Below are 19,590 nucleotides of genomic sequence, written 5' to 3'. Positions count from 1 at the left end.
AGAGAGAGAGAAAAATAGCGAGAGAGAGAGAGAGAAAAATAGCGAGAGAGAGAGAGAGAGAGAGAGAGAGAGAAAATAGCGAGAGAAATAGCGAGAGAGAGAGAGAGAGAGAAAGAGAAATAGCGAGAGAGAGAGAGAAATAGCGAGACAGAGAGAGAGAGAGAGAGAAATAGCGAGAGAGAGAGAGAGAGAGAAATAGCGAGAGAGAGAGAGAGAGAATAGCGAGAGAGAGAGAGAGAGAGAGAAATAGCGAGAGAAATAGCGAGAGAGAGAAATAGCGAGAGAAATAGTGAGAGAGAGAGAGAGAGAGAAATAGCGAGAGAGAGAGAGAAATAGCGAGAGAGAGAGAGAGAGAGAGAAATAGCGAGAGAGAGAGAGAGAAAAATAGCGAGAGAGAGAGAGAGAAAATAGCGAGAGAGAGAGAGAAATAGCGAGAGAGAGAGAGAGAGAGAGAGAAAAATAGCGAGAGAGAAATAGCGAGAGAGAGAGAGAGAAATAGCGAGAGAGAGAGAGAAATAGCGAGAGAGAGAGAAATAGAGAGAGAGAGAGAAAGAGCGAGAGAGAGAGAAATAGCGAGAGAGAGAGAGAAATAGCGAGAGAGAGAAAAATAGCGAGAGAGAGAGAGAAATAGCGAGAGAGAGAGAGAAATAGCGAGAGAGAGAGAGAGAAATAGCGAGAGAGAGAGAGAAATAGCGAGAGGGAGAGAAAGAAATAGAGAGAGAAATAGCGAGAGAGAGAGAGAGAGAAAGAAATAGAGCGCAAAAGAGAGAAGCGAGAAAGAGAGAGAGCGAAAGAGAGAGCGCAAGCGGGCTTCTCCTCTATTGAAGGATGATTAGAGGAGACTTACTGTTCTAAAATACCACATCTGATGAGCAGCTAAATATAGGACATGTCTTTTATAACGTGATCAAACAGATGGATACAGAGGTATCTATGGAAACAGACGAATACACAGCGAACGGAGCGCCACGACACACTCGCCTCGCCTCCGTCAAGCTGGCTGACAAGACAACCAAAATGTAGCTGGTTAATAACAATCGCACAACTCCCCATGGAACGCAAGACAGAACTCAACTACACACACAGCAGAAAATACACACACACACACACAACGACAGGTAGACACAAGGGGCCCTCAAAAATAGAAACATATGCTCTCTATTAGAACAGAACAACTGCAACCTGATGCATTACACACCACAACAGGAGCAACAAAGACAGATACCATAAAATATTCCCACTACACTTTATTTCCTCATAACAGGACAGACAGACATTCCTGATGCCTGGTGTGTGTGTGTGTGTGTGTGTGTGTGTTTGTACACCTGTGATAGCTTTACTACCAAAACACCAACAGTGATTCTTACAACACCGGCACAGCCTCCACCTCCTGAATTTAGTTTAAATATCCAATCTCCATCACTCCGGGCCCATCAATCTCTTAGGTGTTCCTTTTATCATTATATTAACCAACAAGAGAAAACAGCACTTTGTAAAAGTACCCTGAGCCCTTACTTACTGCCATCGGAGAGAGTCAACAGGCCATTTCAAAGATTTATGAACCGTTTTTCTGGCGCAGCCGTTACACCATTGCCCATATTTACTTTGGGTTGGTCTCAGAGAGCCTATGGCCCGTCGATGCACTAACTCACGGTGTGAGTGATGCTCAACTTTATCTCACACCGTCGGGCCTCTACACGTACTGTTTTCTTTCAGAGACGGGACAGTTGGGAGGAGAGACTGTTCAAAGGACAGTGGGTGAAGAGTGCCTTGGTCCTCCTTTCTTTTTTGGACAGTGGGTGGGATTCAAACTGCTTAGACCCCCCTCAGGCGACCTACAACCACTGTTGATTGGTGAGGTGAACTTATCGCTCGCTCGAGCCCTTTTGTTCTGGGAGTTCAGGGACTTCTTGTGTCATCACCTTCCTGAATGTGTTCTTGGGTTACGTTAGTGACGGGGTCATGCACTGGGCTTTGTGATTCCCCTGACGCTCTGTGCGTTAACGTCACAAAGAGTGTGTGTTCCTTCCTGTCCCACTGTCTGCAGTGTGCCTCGCTCTAGGCCTTACTCGCTCGAGCCTGATTGGTTGGGTGCCTCCCCCGTCCCGTGGTGGACGACAAACTTGTGCCCCAGCGGCTGTTGCATATGCAGATGATGGGAGATGGGAAATGACAACACAGAAAGCGCTCCCAGAATTGGGTCACTCACTTCTCTCATGGCCGACAGAAAGAAGAGAGAGGGGGTAAGAAAGAGAGAGGAAAGGAGGAAAGATAGAGAAAGGAGAGAAACGGAAACATCTCTAACATATACAAAATCTATTATTCAGGCTTGGAGCAGAGAACAAGTGAAATCAATGGAGCAGGACGCCCTGCAAAAAAACTTAACAAGAACAAAGAACATGGTTGTTCTGAGACGTTTTGTCTGAGCTGTGGGGTGTTTTGTTTCCCCAGTGTTCAACCCTGTGTGTCTATGTGCTGCCTGGGTGGGTAGTGGGCATCTCTTCTACCCACATAGATGCCAGTCACAACTGGCAGGGGGTGGATGAACTCTTGAGCCCTCACATTTGACCTTCGCTGTGCTGGCAGAGGGCGGTAGGTATGGCAGAGTAAAACTCGCCCACTCCTGCATTTACATATATATTTTTTTTACATACATTACAAACTCCTCCCGAGTTATTCTAACACGGCGTGGGTACTGAACCCAACTGCTCAGGCCATCGTGGTGAAAGGTCCTCCATAAATGTACAATACTAATGTAACATGAGGAGGAGGATAGTGGGTGGGTTTTGCAAGCAGCCAGATCATGCAACAGATTCAGAAGCAACCGCAACATCAGCACAAGTAGCAGCCTATGGCCCGGCCTAGCCCCTATATTGCCCCCTAGTGGTCAGGAGGTGAAATGACCCAGTGAAGAGTGAAGAGGGTGTTGTCGTCGTCATGTCGCCCACAGACCCCCAACCGGAACCCTGTCTGCCATGGTCTGGGCAGTGGGCAGGCAGTGGAGGTGGTGTCATTTCTTTTCAGTTGGGTGGTGGTTGGTGGTGAGGAGGGAGGCATGACGTCACCGATGACATCACTGACCTGTGTAATGCCAGGGCGCCAGGGAGGAGGCGACATTAGCATGATTGGCCCCCGGGCCCCCAGCCACAGCTCTCCTCTCCTGCTTTGGCGCTCCTCCTGTGATGGCTGTGGCGGAGATAAAGTAAGGTGTTTTTTCCCCCCCAGTCCGCCCCACTCTAGGGGCCAAATGGGCTTAAATGGGGCCTGCTCCACCATGGCCTGCCGGGGGCCACGCAGGTTAGGGGCCGTCGTTGTTGCTCACACACGTGCTACATTATCCCAACCACCCCCAATACATAGCACTGCACACCCCTTCCCATAGACACACACAGAAGCCATAAATATACCAATCAGCAACACACTGCAGGCAGCAAGGTGACTGAGGCCATGAGTCATTCAACATGCACCGGCCACTGTTTTCAGTTAAGTGTTGGTAGAGAAAACAAGACGATGGATGGAGACAGAAATAAAATACGGACCCGGTTTTCATTCTGGACTTGTGTATACTATGGACTCTTGTTATGTATGGGTGACCATGCTCCGTATTCTAGAGAGCCATGGGTCAATTCTACCAGAAGCTAGTTTCCCCAGCTCTATTCATGGTGTAAAATGTACTGTCAAGTGTGTCTTTGAAAACCCCAGGTTACTTGGTATAAACGAGCAGCCTAAGCACCTAAAGTTGACCTATGTGAAGTCACAACATGGACCATCAATGTACTTCCTTGGTATTTCATTAGGATCCCCGTGAGCTGTTGCGAAAGCCGCAGCTACTCTTCCTGGGGTCCCACACAAAACATGAACCATGACATAATACAGAACATTAATAGACAAGAACGGCTCAAGGACAGAACGACATACCCTTGGCCAAAGGTCTGGATGGTTAGGGAGGTGTATGCAACAGTCAAGAGGTATGTGCTGTTTATTGGCTTGCAAAACAATCAATCAATCAACAATCAAGCCATTGAAAGATGAGAACAGGCAGGTAGGCGGGGACTCAGACAGACCGATAGACAGGGTGGAATGGAGAGCATCTGGGTCAGGTGGAACAGCTGTAGGAACAGAAACATCATGGGCTCAACACACATATGACACAGACAGACAGTAATACAGACAATAGGTAAAGGGAACTACAGACAGAGGGTCAGGGGTATAGAGAGGGTATGGCGTCAACAGCCATACAGAACATCTACAGACAGAGGGTCAGGGGTATAGAGAGGGTATGGCGTCAACAGCCATACAGAACATCTACAGACAGTAGTGAAGACTGAGTGAGCAGTATGGCGTCAACAGCCATACAGAACATTTACAGACAGAGGGTCAGGGGTATAGAGAGGGTATGGGGTCAACAGCCATACAGATCATCTACAGACAGAAGGTCAGGGGTATAGAGAGGGTATGGGGTCAACAGCCATACAGATCATCTACAGACAGAAGGTCAGGTATAGAGAGGGTATGGGGTCAACAGCCATACAGAACATCTACAGACAGTAGTGAAGACTGAGTGAGCAGTATGGCGTCAACAGCCATACAGAACATCTACAGACAGTAGTGAAGACTGAGTGAGCAGTATGGCGTCAACAGCCATACAGAACATCTACAGACAGTAGTGAAGACTGAGTGAGCATTATGGCGTCAACAGCCATACAGAACATCTACAGACAGTAGTGAAAACTGAGTGAGCAGTATGGCTGATGTTAGGGATCGAAAGAAAGGCATGTCCGGTGACACGGGCATGACTGAGCTTTCTGTACGTCTCTCCGTCGGTCTGTCTCTCCGTCGGTCTGTCTCTCCGTCGGTCTGTCTCTCTGTCGGTCTGTCTCTCCGTCGGTCTGTCTCTCCGTCGGTCTGTCTCTCCGTCGGTCCGTCCATTTGTGTTTTAGTCTGTCCGGCCGTCAATTTTCCAACTGGTCTCTGTTGGTCTGTTCGTCCGTCCGTCCCACTGTCAGTCAGTCAGTCCGTCCGACCCACCTCTGTAGTTGATGATCTCAGTGCCGAGCACAGGGGTCATCTCCAGTACAGTGATGAAGGCCTTATCCATGGAGGTGAGGGGGAAGGGAGACATGCGGTGCCGGCGAGCCACCTTGGTGATGTCCACTGCACTGTGACCTGATGGACAGAGACGGGAGAATGTTGAAAAGAGTGCAATGGGGAGGATAGTTGTCTTTCACCATCACACATACTATGACTGTGATGTAGTTCTAAGTAAAACTACTCTTCAATAAAGCAGCTATCACCAAAGTCAGTGCTAGTAAGAAAAGCCAAGAGCTATAAGGGTAAGGCTCTAATCTTTCACTCAACTTTTGTGAGGACGACTTAGTTTTCCCCCCGAGTTTTATTAGAAAAATAAGCACCAACACACACAGAAAATTCTCGATCAAATAACTTACTAGCTCTCAGGATGTTCTCTTTGCTGCCACACCGCGACTGAACCTACAGAAAGCGAGAGAGAGAGAGAGAGAGAAAGAGAAAGAAGATAGAGAAGGGGGAAAAATGGAAGAAGAACAGCGAGAGAGAAATGGTTGAGGTGAGACCACAATGGGAATAGAGGCCTCTGTCCAAAAAGGATACAAACATTCCACACTGGCCCTAATATACTGGAATGGCCATATACATTCTACACATCCCTCAACTTCTAACGCAGAACATAGGGACAATCACAATTAAGACAATCCTCAGAACATGAATGGCAATAAACAAAATCGATAAGATGAGGCTCCCTTAGGCCAAGGATAGTGGATCTGTCTCACTGAGCAGAACATGTGTATGGGGAAAGTGGGAATGGAGGGGCACTGCTTCATTGAGGGGCACTGCTTCATTGAGGGGCACTGCTTCATTGAGGTTTAGTTTAGGAAAGAGGTGGGATTCGCTTCACATCACAGTAGTACAGTGGTCTTTTACAGGTGTTTATATCTATATATATATATATATATAAATAATTAGGGCTGATTTAAAGTTTTCATAACAATCGGAAATCGGTCTTTTTGGGCGCCGTTTTTTTTCTTCACCTTTATTTAATTTTTATTTAACTAGGCAAGTCAGTTAAAGAACACATTCTTATTTTCAATGACGGCCAAGGAACAGTGGGTTAACTGCCTCGTTCAGGGGCAGAAAGACCTTGTCAGCTCGGGGGATCCAATCTTGCAACCTTACAGTTAACTAGTCCAACGCAATAACGACCTGCCTCTCTTTCGTTGCACTCCACAAGGAGGCTGCCTGTTACGCAAATGCAGTAAGCCAAGGTAAATTGCTAGCTAGCATTAAACTTATCTTATAAAAAAAACAATCAATCATAATCATTAGTTAACTAGTTGATTATATTACTAGATATTATCTAGCGTGTCCTGCGTTGCATATAATCTGACTGAGCATACAAGTATCTGACTGAGCGGTGGTAGGCAGAAGCAGGCACGTAAACATTCATTCAAACAGCACTTTTGTGCGTTTTGCCAGCAGCTCTTCGTTGTGCGTCAAGCATTGAGCTGTTTATGACTTCAAACCTATCAACTCCCGAGATGAGACTGGTGTGACCGAAGTGAAATGGCTAGCTAGTTAGCGCGCGCTAATAGCGTTTCAAACTTCACTCGCTCTGAGCCTTGGGGTGGTTGTTTCCCTTGCTCTGCATGGGTAATGCTGCTTCGATGGTGGCTGTTGTCGCTGTGTTGCTGGTTCGAGCCCAGGGAGGAGCGAGGAGAGGGACGGAAGCTATACTGTTAAACTGGCAATACTAAAGTGCCTATAAGAACATCCAATAGTCAAGGGTTAATGAAATACAAATGGTATAGAGGGAAATAGTCCTATAATAACTACAACCTTACCTGGGAATATTGAAGACTCATGTTAAAAGGAACCACCAGCTTTCATATGTTCTCATGTTCTGAGCAAGGAACTGCACATATTGCACATGTTTCATTATCTACTTGAGGCTAAATTGATTTTATTGATGTATTATATTAAGTTAAAATAAGTGTTCATTCAGTATTGTTGTAATTGTCATTATTACAAATACATATCTATATTTATCAAATACTGTCTGCAGTACGTATATAACCCCTACCTGGAACCTCTGAGACCCAATGCCCCTGGCCTAAAAGGAGAGTGACACATGAGCAAGCTAAGGTCTGGTGGAACAGACAGAGACCCTCTCTACCACAGTACACACAGTACGACCAAGATTAAAATCAACCAACCAACCACAACTCAAAAAAAAGACCAGCACTACTGATGACACACTGATGCAGTCAAAAACACTGACGGGGAGAGCAGAGAGAGCGAGAGAGAGTAGGAAGGGATGAGAGTGAGGAGGCACAGCATGGTCCTACAGCCCACACGGAACGAAAGCGAGAGCAGAAAAACGTGGCATCTTAATGGAGACAAGAACAGAGGATGAGCAGAGAGAAAAAGACTAGTGAACGGAACTGATAATCCATAGACTCCACCACCACACGATACAGCTACTCAAAAAAGGAGAGAATGTATGTTAGAATAATAAATAGATTGCTACTGAGGAAAGAGTGAGTGATAGAAAGGAGAGAGAAACAGAGAGAACAACAGAGGGGGGTGGTAGTTACTCGCGAGTCGTAGGTTCTGCTATGGCCTCTGTGGTCCTCGTTGAGCCCCTCCAACCTAGAGTGGAGCTACAGTACAGTAGCATATGGACAGGACATGACAGAGACAAGAGTTTTACAACAGACAGAGCAGAGGAACGCTAGGAAACAGTAGCTACAAGTCATCAGCAGTGTAAGGTTAGGTAACCCGCCAGGGTTGAATGAAACAACAGACAGTCGGAATAAACTGATCTGTAACCCAACTAGAGGTCGTCAAGTTCTGGAGTTGAGACGTGAACAGCTGTACCTGAAGGTAAAAGTGAGGGAGGGGATGAAGTGATAAAAAGAATGAGAGAACACAGAACGATGTGTGCTCAGGGCGAGGAAGGATGACTGAGCAGGTGCAACACAGCGTCACTGAAAGTAACACGTCTCAACACAGATGCACAGTAAGACACTGAGCCGTACTGACCCGGGTACTGGTGGGGGCGGTGGTGGTGGAGGGTAGATTTAGTAGAACCACCTGTTAAAACAGGTCTGTACACTACACCCATCTTAGTACCATAAGTGGAAGGGAAATAATGGCCACACAGGCAACAAAACAAAGGCTAGCGGTGAGATGAGGTGAAGGTTGGGGAAATGGGATACGGAGGATTCTGTCAACATTGGCCCTGTGTAACACTATGGATCAACCCGCCGAGGGCTGGAGATCAACGAGTTAGACTACATAAATAATATATAAGGCAGGAGCTCAGCTCCCCTTAAGTGCTCAACCTAAACAACAACAACACTGCATTAGACAAAACAGCGACTACGCAGAAGGATGAGAAGTCATCACAATAGCTAGGACACAACAAGACTGGAGGGAAAATATCTGAAAGGAGACGTTCTCTAGGGAGATGCTAGACACACACACACACACACACACACTCCACTGAGCAGATACGTAGGCAAGCAGCTGCCTTATGTTCAGGCAGGCTCGTCTGCCTTTACCATGACAACGGTCTCACAGGAACATGCCAAGTGGAGGGAACACAGTCACTCGCTTCACTGTGTGGTCGCTGATGCTATCCATCTGCCAGCACTGGGTCTCTCCCTCCCTTTCTCCTCTCTCTTCTCTTCCATCTTTCTTCCACTGCTCATTATGCCCGTACCAGACGTCATGGATGAAACAGCGAGGCGAACAGAGAAGGATCGGGTGAATCATTGAATGAATAAATGGCAGAGTGAAGAAATGGATGAACAGGAAGGAAATATGATTGTTTTTTGCCAGATGCTCCAAAAGACACTGAGAAACGGACACAGGGACAGCACACACACACACACAATGTCCACGTTCACAGTATGTCATCAAGATGAGATGTGAAGCAGAAACAGATGAGTTAACATGTTGATGAATGCCAATGAGGACTGATTACTGGGGACTAAAAGAAAGACGTGAGAGCGCAATTGAAAAACCCCTTACTAGGTGATTACCCAATCAGATGGATCAATCATAGCCTGTGGGCCAGGATGGCAATACTGCTGAATGCCCTCTAGTGATAAAGGGAGCCTGTCACAGACCTGAGACGACAGGAGGCCTTTCTGATGGCCCTGAGAGTGGCGTGTGTGCGCGTGCATGTGTGTGTGTAACCATTTACCTGGTCCAAGGTAGAGTACCTAGACTGGAGCGTGGTGACCTCATCCAGGTGAGCCCTGAACTCTCTCCGTGCGGCCTGGAGAAAGCCACAGGACAGTCACTCACTTGGTCCACACACATTCCACGGACAACCATGCCAAACACACACATAACACACACACCTCCAATTCCCACCCGTCAAACCCACTACAAAGCAAGCACACCTGCTGAGACTGAGATGAGAGATGAGAGATAGAAAGAGACTACACAGGTAATGACTGACTGCAATGACTAACAATTATGTAAACAAACAAAGACAAATCAAACATGAAAAAAGTTTTTATAAACCGCCCTGAACCGTATGAATATGAACCTACCATTTATACGTTAACTATCATCGACTCAGTTTGAAAACGTTGCGGTGTCTTAATGATCACAAAGCAAAAAAAACACGGTTGCTCATCCCATGGTTCTATAGGAAGTGTGATGATTAGGACACAAGGGTATTTTTTAAAATTATCCATCTAAGAGTGGATTCGATTTGAAGCCTAAGGAACAAAAGAATGAGGCTGCCTCGCAAATGGCACCCTATTCCCTTTATAGTGCACTACTTCTGACCAGAGCCCTATGGGCAATGGTGAAAAGTAATGCACTATAAAGAAAATAGGGTGCCATTTGGGAGGCAGACAGAGAGGGTTTATAATGAAGAGAAGCGAGAGTTCAGAGATTGACTCTGTCTCCCCTACAGCTACACTGTGTGTGTGTTGCAGCCCAGTGTGTGTGTGCATGACTGTGTGTGTGTGTGTGTGTCGCAGCCCAGTGGGTGTGTTCATGACTGTGTGTGTGTGTGTGTCGCAGCCCAGTGGGTGTGTTCCGCAGCCAAGTGTGTACGTGTGTGACTGTGTGTGTGTGTGCCGCAGCCGAGTGTGTATGTGTGTGTGTGTGACAGATACTCCAGGTCAGCACAGGAGGTCATCAGTTTGCACGATATTGAGGGGCTTTGGAACAAGGGAAAGATAAAACAAAAATATATAGAAAAATGATGAATAATGACGTTCTACGATAATAAAAAAAGGGTTGAAAAATAAAACATGAGTCAAACAAGAACACTTAGCCGGTAAACTTAACTCAAGAAATAGCCTACAACAAAATAATACTTTTAAAACCTTATATAGAGTGTCTCCAGATGTATAAACTCTTGGGTCATCAGTGAGATGCATGCCTGTTTGAGAGGTTGGGGGGATTACAGTAAGGGGAAAGGAGGGGTGAGGCAGGTGGAAGGACATAGGGAGGGGACAACGGGAGGAGGAAAGGATGGTGGAAGGGTCTCGAAACAGGCAGGAAAGAGGGTATCCGACGGAGGATGGGAGATAGAAATGGGGGTGGGGTGGTGGATGGGGTGGTTGCCATGGCGACGCAGGAAGATTGACACATGCTGAGGTACCTCAGAGACACTATAAGTGGATGAGCAGGAGGGGAGCCGGGCCTAGGGACGGTACCGTGGAAGAGAGCGATAGGGTGAGAGGGAGAGAAGGGGGGGGAGAAGAGGTGAGAGAGATATAGGGGAAGAGGGGAAAGGAGGGAGGGAGAAGAGAACAGGTTTAACACACAACAGCCAGTGGCAGCCGCAGGCAGGGCAAGGCAGGAGAGGGAGGACAGACAAAACAGCGTCCCTACTGGGGTGGTGGACAACAGTTGCATCTCACACTGGCCCTGGATACAAATACAAGGCAGGAAGAGGCCCAGTTCAAATGTTGACAGTCAAACAGGAGTTTTGTCCTATGGTTACGCACCCCTACGCTACTGTACATACAAGACAGAGACCTGTCCTCACAGTGTTAAGTTCGATATTCAATCCAAAGACGCCTGGAATAATACTACGATAAACCATCACAGTGCTGCAACAGAAAGCAAAACCCAGCTCAGCAACAAAGATATACGCTATTGCTTTTATTACATATGAAAACTACAACAAGAGTTGTGTCACACTGGCAAATCAAATGGGCTGCTAAAGGAACAACTGCAGAAAAGGATTGGCTTCGTAATGGAGGATGAGACTGGTGCTAAGACAGTATGTATAGTGGACGGGATGGGGTCACACACACACACAAAAAGGTAAAATAAGGGGAGCATATATTGGTCCTGTTTCAGTGCATGTAGAAGTGGGTAAACTGTACGAGTATGGGGTGTGAAATCTGTTTTGGGGGGGGGCATATCCCGACTCCCTGAGACACCATCGGAGAGTGGGGTCACGGCCGGGGATCAGCCATTATTGATGGCCACCCTGGAGCAATTAGGGTTAAGTGCCTTCCTCAAGGGCAGACAGACCGATTTTTCCCCTTGTGGCCTCTGGGAATTCAAACAAGCAACCTTTTGGGTTAATGGCCCGACTAGGCTACCTACCTAACCACCTCACACGCAGGGAATAACACTTTTAAAAAGGGAAGGTGGTATCACACACATCGCTTGGGTTAGGCTTTAGTTTTGCCAGTTTGTTCTCGTATGAGTCAGGTGGCTACATGCACCTTTTCACCTCGTGTTACTAATCTGTCGGACCCAGTGATGTGCGTGCGCATCTCTATATCAACCATAGGGTCCCTGTGGTTCTCCTTGAGCTGACCTCAGACTCCTGCTCCAATCATCAATCAACGTCTAAAGGGTGTGTGTGTGTGTATTACAGGGGGGCGGGGAGGTGCAAGGACAAACCAATGGACATTTATTACAGAGACAAGTGGGAGTATCATGGGACTGCTGCTCAATACTGATGGTTCAGAGTTTCAAAACACACACCAATGATAGACTGAACAAACATATAAAAGCCGCATGTAAAGATCACAGAAATGTTCCATACACACAAAAATATTATTTCTCTAAAATGTTGTGCACAAATGTGTTTACATCCCTGTTCGTGAGCATTTCTCCTTTGCCAAGATAATCCATCCATCTGACAGATGTGGCATATCAAGCCTCTGATTAAACAGCATGATCATTACACAGGTGCACCTTGTGCCGGGGATAACAAAAGGCCACTCTAAAATGTGCAGTTTTGTCACACAGCACTATGCCACAGATGTGTCAAGTTGAGGGAGCTTGCAATTGGCATGATGACTGCAGGAATGTCCACCAGAGCTGTTGCCAGATAATTTAATGTTAATGTCTCTACCATAAGCTGCCTCCGGTACGTCCAACCAGCCTCACAACCGCAGACCACGTGTAACCACGCCAGCCTAGAAACTCTACATTCGGGTTCTTCACCTGCAGGATGTGTGGGCGAGCGGTTTGTTGATGTCAACGTTGTGAACAGAGTGCATCATGGTGGCGGTGGGGTTATGATATGGGCAAGCATAAGGTACAGGCAACGAACACAATTGCAATTTGAATGCACAGAGATTCCGTGACGAGATCCTGGGGCCCATTGTCGTGCCATTTATCCGCCGCCATCTCCTCATGTTTCAGCATGATAATGCACAGCCCCATGTCTCAAGGATCTGTAAACAATTCCTGGAAGCTGAAAATGTCCCAGTTCGTCCATGGCGTGCATACTCACCGGACATTGAGCATGTTTGGGATGCTCTGGACCGCCATGTATGACAGCGTTCCAGTTTCCGCCAATATCCAGCAACTTCGCACGGCCATTGAACAGGAGTGGGACAACATTCCACAAGCAACAGCCAGATCAGCTCTAGGTGAAGGAGATGTGTCGTGCTGCATGAGGCAAATACTGACAGGTTTTCTGATCCCCGCCCTTACCTGTTTTTTAAGGTATCTGTGGCCTACAGATGCTAGCTGTATTCCCAGTCATGTGACATCCATAGATTAGGGCCTCATCAATTGATAGAAATTGACTGACTTCCTGAAAACTCCGTAGTCTGAAATTATCGCATGTTGCATTTATATTTTTGTTCAGTATCATTAGTAACATGACTGTTGTGTGAAATGATGACATGGTTCTGTCAACACGAGGGGGAAAAAGGCTCGGGGAAATAGATATTCTCCCACATTCTCCCTTATTTACCTGCAGTGCTGAAACTCACGTCTGGACAGTTGCCAGGTGTGTGTGTGTGTGTATCCTTAAGCTTAGCAGTGTGATCCCTGGATAGAACCAAGGTGATTATAGCTTTCTCTCTCGAGCCCATCCAGGGCTGACGATGTTGTTCGACATAGCCAAGTGTGTAGTAGCGAAAAGCATAGCCAACCTATCTGTGGCGTGGCAACGCCCACTCTATAGCTAGATTAGGTTGGCACACACACAAAACACTTCACCGCACACACACGCGCTGCATCCAGACGGAAGTGCAAGGCCTCTGGGTAAAAACAGAAGCTCCTGTTCCTGCCACTCTCCCTCTTCATATTTTCTACCATAATGTTCGTTCTCCCTCTCTTATCACCCTCCATCTCTCTCTCTCCCACCTGATTTGTCCTGAATGCTGTGCCTCACTCATAAATCGGTTTACGCTTGTTCTTTATCCATGTGTACAGCTCAGGCCAAGAGCCAGCAGCCCGTACTCATCCCCAGAGGGCACCACTCTGGAGGCATGCAGAGCCCCTCCTCAACCCAGCCTCACCCCAGGAAGAGGGTGGAAGGACCCGCATACACACCCCCGTCCTGTGGAGTTGACTAGAGCCAAACAACCCTATATCACTGTAACTGGACTGACAGTGAATTATAAACATTATGAAACTGTCCTTGAGTTCTGCTGCGCTGAATGTGGGCGATTCTGTCTAACTCTCGCTCCATGTTGCAGGAAACTACTATGGTGACCAGAAGCACTACAACCGTAACACACACAGAGAGAGAGAGAGAGAGAGGGAGAACCTTGTGTTGCTCTGACTAGAAAACAACCTTGCACAATAGCCATCTCTAACTAATATTGAACTGCTTTCAACAGCACTGACAAGATACTAAGCTTTCATGATGCCAGTACAAAGCTGCTACAGACCCAGAGAAAATGAGTCAATAGTGTGCTGTAGCTTCATCCAGATCTAACATCCAAGTCCTGGCTTTCTGCCAATACCACATCTAGGTACAGCAGCAAGACAGCATTATCACCCGAGGCCAACATCTGAGACCATGTCATCTAGAACCACTTTATCTAATGCAGTACTACTAGTCCAGTTTTCTTCCCTACGGAGAGAATGGCATGCCTTCTATTCGGATTTCAAAACTCACTCAGACCTTTTTCGCTGAAGAATGCGTTTGTTCTATATGATTGCGATTTGCTTTTAGTGTATTGGCGTGTATATTGATGTGTATGTTTGATACAGGGCTCATCTGTAAAAGAGACCTTTGTCTCAGCATGACTCCCTGTCAGAATAAAGGTGAAATAAAACATTTAAAAATAGACCATTGGTGAGATAGCCAGCTACAGGTTTCAGCAAGCCTAGATAAGCAATGCTACTGTGTGTTAGTATACCCCAGGAAGAGTAGGTGCTGCATCAGCAACAGCTAACGGGGATCCAAATAAATAAACAATATGAAGATGTGAGTGGTAGCTAGCTAATTGACAGTATAGTACAAATTGAGCTATAGTACACTTTTTTTTTTACAGTCAAAACACAAACCAACGCACACATAATACAACAACTACTCACAAAAGAGACAATCTCCGCATCCCTTCAAAAACACACAAAAACAATAACCCTTCTTTACCCTCTAACACATGCAGAAAGAGCCACCGAAACACAAAACCCCAGTCAGTCAGTCAGTCAGTCAGTCAGGAGAGAAGAGACAGGCTGCTTACCATGCTTTATCCTGCTTCTGAGTAAGAAGATGTAGTCTCCCACGCGCTCACTGGCACACTGGCACACACACACACACACACACACACACACACACCCCACACAGGCTCAGAGAGGAAGGGAGTGAGAGTGAGAGAGATGAGGCAGCAGAGAAGGCAGGGAGAACACAGCAGGCAAAGTGAGAGAGTGGGAGAGAGAGAGAGATAAAGACTGTAGGACAGGGAGAAAGAGGGGGAGTGAGGGAGCGTGGAGAAAAGACAGATATAGAGAAAATGAGAGAGAGAGAGAAAGAGAGAGTGAGCAGTGAGAAAGCAGGCGAGAGAGAAAAGAGCAGAGAACGAGAGAGAGAGAGAAAGATAGAGGAGGAAGATGAGCGAACATCAGGAGCTTGGAGCTAATTCTGGACGTGGCTGTAGCAGCTGTATGCTGGCATGTGTGTGTGTTGTCTTGTGTCCTCTTGTGCATGTCAGTACTGATGTGTAATGCCTGCAACCCATCCTCTGTTGGTCAGGGCAGAATGAAAGGATCTTAAGTAGGTTAGACAGTAGTACAGACTAGGAGAGCAGAAACACACACACACCACTGTCCTTTACAATGCACTGCTTTAAAGAGAGACAACAGCGAGAGCATGGGGAGTGGAAAGGAGGAGTGACAGAGAGAGAAAGAGAGACCATGGCCATATATGTGACTCACCGCCTCAATTTGGTCTTGTGTAGCAACATTTGAAATTGTGTGGGTTTTTTTTTACTGTCTCTGGTAAACACACACTATATCAAACTAAATCAAAAGTTTATTTTTCACATGCACAGGATACAGAAGGTGTAAACGGTACTTTGAATTTTTAACTTGCATATTTGCATAGTAGCAATATCAAGAGTCAAAAAAATCTCTCTATATATATATTTTTTAAATGTCAATGCCAATAGAGAAAGAACAAAATAATATACAGTATGAACAAGAACAATATCAATAACGATATCAGTGATACTGGTGATAGATACGGTAGTTACAGTGCAATTGGAAGGTATTCAGACCCCTTGACTTTTTTCACATTTTGCTGCCCCCTACCCTAGAGAAGTTAAAGCACTATTCTAAAATGGAATATAGAAAGAAAAAAAAGTCCTCATTAATCTACACACAACACCCCATATTGACAAAGCGAAAACAGGTTTTTAGAAATGTTTGCGAATGTATTAAAAATAAAAAACAGAAATACCTTGTTTACATAAGTATGGGGTGGCAGGTAGCCTAGTGGTTAGAACATTGAGCCAGTAAGCAAAAGGTTGCTGGATCGAATCCCCGAGCTGACAAGGTAAAAATCTGTCATTCTGCCCCTGAACAAGGCACAAATTCTTATTTACAATGAAGGCCTACAGGGGAACAGTGGGTTACACTGTTCCCCTGTAGGCCTTCATTGTAAATAAGAATTTGTTCTTAACCTCACTAGGGTAGGGAGCAGCATTTGGAATTTTGGATGAAAAGCGTGCCCAAAGTAAACTCCTCTGAAAAATGAGGGAGAAACACCACATTCAACGAGTGGACAGACATGAGTCCAGCGTGTGACCGGGAGCGCGCATTTCTTGTTTTTCTTTTCTATTGAATAAGCTTTTGTCCGGTTGAAATATGATTGATTATTTATGACAAAACAACCTCAGGATTGATTATAAATATCGTTTGACATGTTTCTATGAACTTTTATGGTACTTTTTTGATTTTTCATCAGTCTGTTGTGACCACGCTTTGTTCCATTGGGTTACTGAACAAAACGCACCAACAAAACAGAGGTTTTTGAATATAAAGAGGGACTTTATCGAACAAAACAAAACACTTATTGTGTAACATGGAGTCTTGGGAGTGCAATCATATGAAGATCGTCAAAGTTAAGTGATACATTTTATTGCTATTTCTGACTTTTGTTACTCCTCTTCTTGGCTGCTAACTGTTTGTAATGATTTGTCTGCTGGGCGCTGTTCTCAGATAATCGCATGGTTTGCTTTTGCCGTAAAGCCTTTTTGAAATCTGACACAGCAGCTGGATTAACCAGAAGTTTACCTTTAAGCTGGTGTATAACATTTGTATCTTTTATGCATGTTTATTATGAGAATTTCTGTTTGTTGAGTTTCATGCTCTGCAATTTCACCGTGACAGTGTTTTACTGAACAAAACACGCTAACAAAACAGAGGTTTTTGGATATAAAGAGGGATTGATCGAACAAAACAAACATTTATTGGGTAACTGGGAGTTTTGAGAGTGTAACCATATGTAGATCAAAGGTAAGTGATTAATTTTAATCGCGATTTCTGACTTTCGTTACTCGTCTTCTTGGCTGGTTAATGTTTGTAATGATTTGTCTGCTGGGCGCTGTTCTCAGATAATCGCATGCTTTGCTTTCGCCGTAAAGTATTTTTGAAATCTGACACCGTGGTTGGATTAACAAGAAGGTTATCTTTAAAAAGATGGATAACACTTGTATGTTTCATGAATTTTTATAATGAGTATTTCTGTTTTTGAATTTGGCGCTCTACAATTTCACAGGATGTTGGCCAGTTGGGACAGTAGCGTCCCACACCCCCTAGAGAGTTTAACTGACTTGCCTATGTGGCCGATGTGAAATGGCTAGCTAGTTAGCGGTGGTGCGAGCTAATAGTGTTTCAGTTGGTGACGTCACTCACTCTGAGACCTAGAAGTAGTTCTTCCCCTTGCTCTGCAAGAGCTGTGGCTTTTGTGGCGCGATGGGTAACGATGCTTCGTGAGTGACTGTGGTTGATGTGTGCAGAGGGTCCCTGGTTCGAGCCCAGGTTGGGGCGAGGAGAGGGACGGAAGCTATACTGTTACACCTAGTTAAAAAAAGGTTAAAAATGTTTTTCTAAGTATTCAGACACTTTGCTATGAGACTCGAAACTGAGCTCAGGTTTCCATTGATCATCCTTGAGATGTTTCAACAACTTAATTTGAGTCTACCTGAGGTAAATTCAATTGATTAGACATGATTTGGAAAGACACACACACGTCACATAAGGTCCCACAGTTGACAGTGCATGTCAGAGCAAAAACCAAGCCAAGAGGTCGAAGGAATTGTCCGTAGAGCTCAGAGACAGGATTACTGCAGCATTGAAGGTTCCCAAGAACACAGTGGCCTCCATCATTCGTAAATGGAAGAAGTTTGGAACAACCAAGACTCTTCCTAGAGCAGGCCCACCCAGCCAATCAGGGGAGAAGGGCCTTGGTCAGGGAGGTGACAAGTATACAATGGTCATTTCTGGCAGAGCTCCACTGTGGAGATGGGAGAACCTTCCAGAAGAACAACCATCTCTGCAGCACTCCACCAATCAGGCCTTTATAGTAGAGTGGTCAGACAGAAGCCACTCTTCAGTAAAAGGCACATGACAGCCCGCTTGGCACATAAAGGACTCTCAGAGCATGATTGTTTGGTCTGATGACACCAAGATTGAACTATTTGGCCTGAATCCCAAACTTCACATCTGGAGGAAACCTGGCACCATCCCTATGGTGAAGCACGGTGGTGGCAGTATCATGCTGTGGGGATGTTTTTCAGCGGCAGGGACTTGGAGACTACCCAAGATCAAGGGAAAGAGGAACGAAGCAATACAGAGAGATCCTTGATGAAAACCTGGTCCAGAGTGCTCAGGACCTCAGACTGGGGTGAAGGTTCACCTTCCAACAGGACAACGACCCTAAGCACACAGCCAAGACAATGCAGGAGTGGTTTCTGAATGTTCTTCAGACAAGTCTCTGAATGTTCTTGAGTGGGCCCAGCCACTCACCTGAACCCGACTTGAACCCAATCCAACATCTCTGAACAGAACTGACCCTCCCCATCCCACCTGACAGAGCTTGAGAGGATCTGCAGAGAAGAATGGGAGAAACTCCCCAAATACAGGTGTGCATAGCTTGTAACGTCATACCCAAGATGACTTGAGGCTGTAATCATCAAAGGTCAGAAAACATGTAAATGTAATTTTCCCATTTTTTTTTGCAAACATTTATAAAAACCTGTTTTTGCTTTGTCATTGTGGGGTATTGTGTGTAGATTGTTGAGGGGGAAAACAATTTAATCAATTTTAGAATAAGGCTATAACGTAACAAAATGTGGAAAACGTCAAGGGTTCTGAATACTTTCTGAATGCGCTGAATGCATACAATCTGGGGTAAAGTGACTGAGCAGCAGAATAAAATACTAGCAGCAACGTATGGCGTGTGTGTGTGTGTGTATGTTAGGAGAGAGTCATGTAAATGTCCATAGAGGCACTGCAGATAGTCCAGATGACTAGGAACTAGCCCCCAGTGATGCACTGGTCTGTACGCACCCCACATGAACAAGGGAATCTATATTCGGAGAGCCTGTCTTTGCGCTGCCCTTGACTTTGGTGCAGGGCTTGTGATGTCCATGGCCTCTCCGTCGCAAAACTCCCTGATCTTCTCAAAAAAGATATGTTTGTCTAGCCGTGTCCAGTCCAGGTGGTGCTTGTACAGGCAGACCATTTATGGGAGGAAGGATGTCAGTGTTGCGCAGCAGCTGAAACCTGGTCCAGACTGAGTTATATATTATAGACACCAGAGAGCGATACGGAGAGAATCCAATGACAGATGGAGTCCCTTCTCCCTGT

At 45.8% G+C, this 19,590-nt stretch overlaps 1 protein-coding gene across 16 annotated transcripts in view; it reads right to left on the bottom strand.

The window, feature by feature from the left end:
* The window catches only part of LOC112261561 (gephyrin), a 117,949-nt gene that overhangs the window by 12,685 nt on the left and 85,674 nt on the right, over positions 1–19,590 (bottom strand). For 5 of the 16 annotated variants that reach the window (XM_042329881.1, XM_042329886.1, XM_042329889.1 and 2 more), the window contains 6 exons: positions 10,667–10,708; positions 9,245–9,319; positions 7,629–7,694; positions 5,448–5,490; positions 5,029–5,166; positions 4,065–4,109 (listed from right to left, as the gene is read on the bottom strand). In XM_042329881.1, coding sequence (XP_042185815.1) covers positions 4,065–4,109; positions 5,029–5,166; positions 5,448–5,490; positions 7,629–7,694; positions 9,245–9,319; positions 10,667–10,708 — 409 coding nt within the window. The remainder of the gene's footprint in view (positions 1–4,064; positions 4,110–5,028; positions 5,167–5,447; positions 5,491–7,628; positions 7,695–9,244; positions 9,320–10,666; positions 10,709–19,590) is intronic. The other 11 variants (XM_042329884.1, XM_042329890.1, XM_042329894.1 and 8 more) reach the window with 7 other exon arrangements.

Source organism: Oncorhynchus tshawytscha, linkage group LG11 (genome assembly GCF_018296145.1).
Source record: "Oncorhynchus tshawytscha isolate Ot180627B linkage group LG11, Otsh_v2.0, whole genome shotgun sequence".
Taxonomy (NCBI): Eukaryota; Metazoa; Chordata; class Actinopteri; order Salmoniformes; family Salmonidae; genus Oncorhynchus; species Oncorhynchus tshawytscha.
The sequence above is the reverse complement of the archived record's forward strand: the minus strand, read 5'-3'. Positions and strand labels throughout refer to the sequence as shown.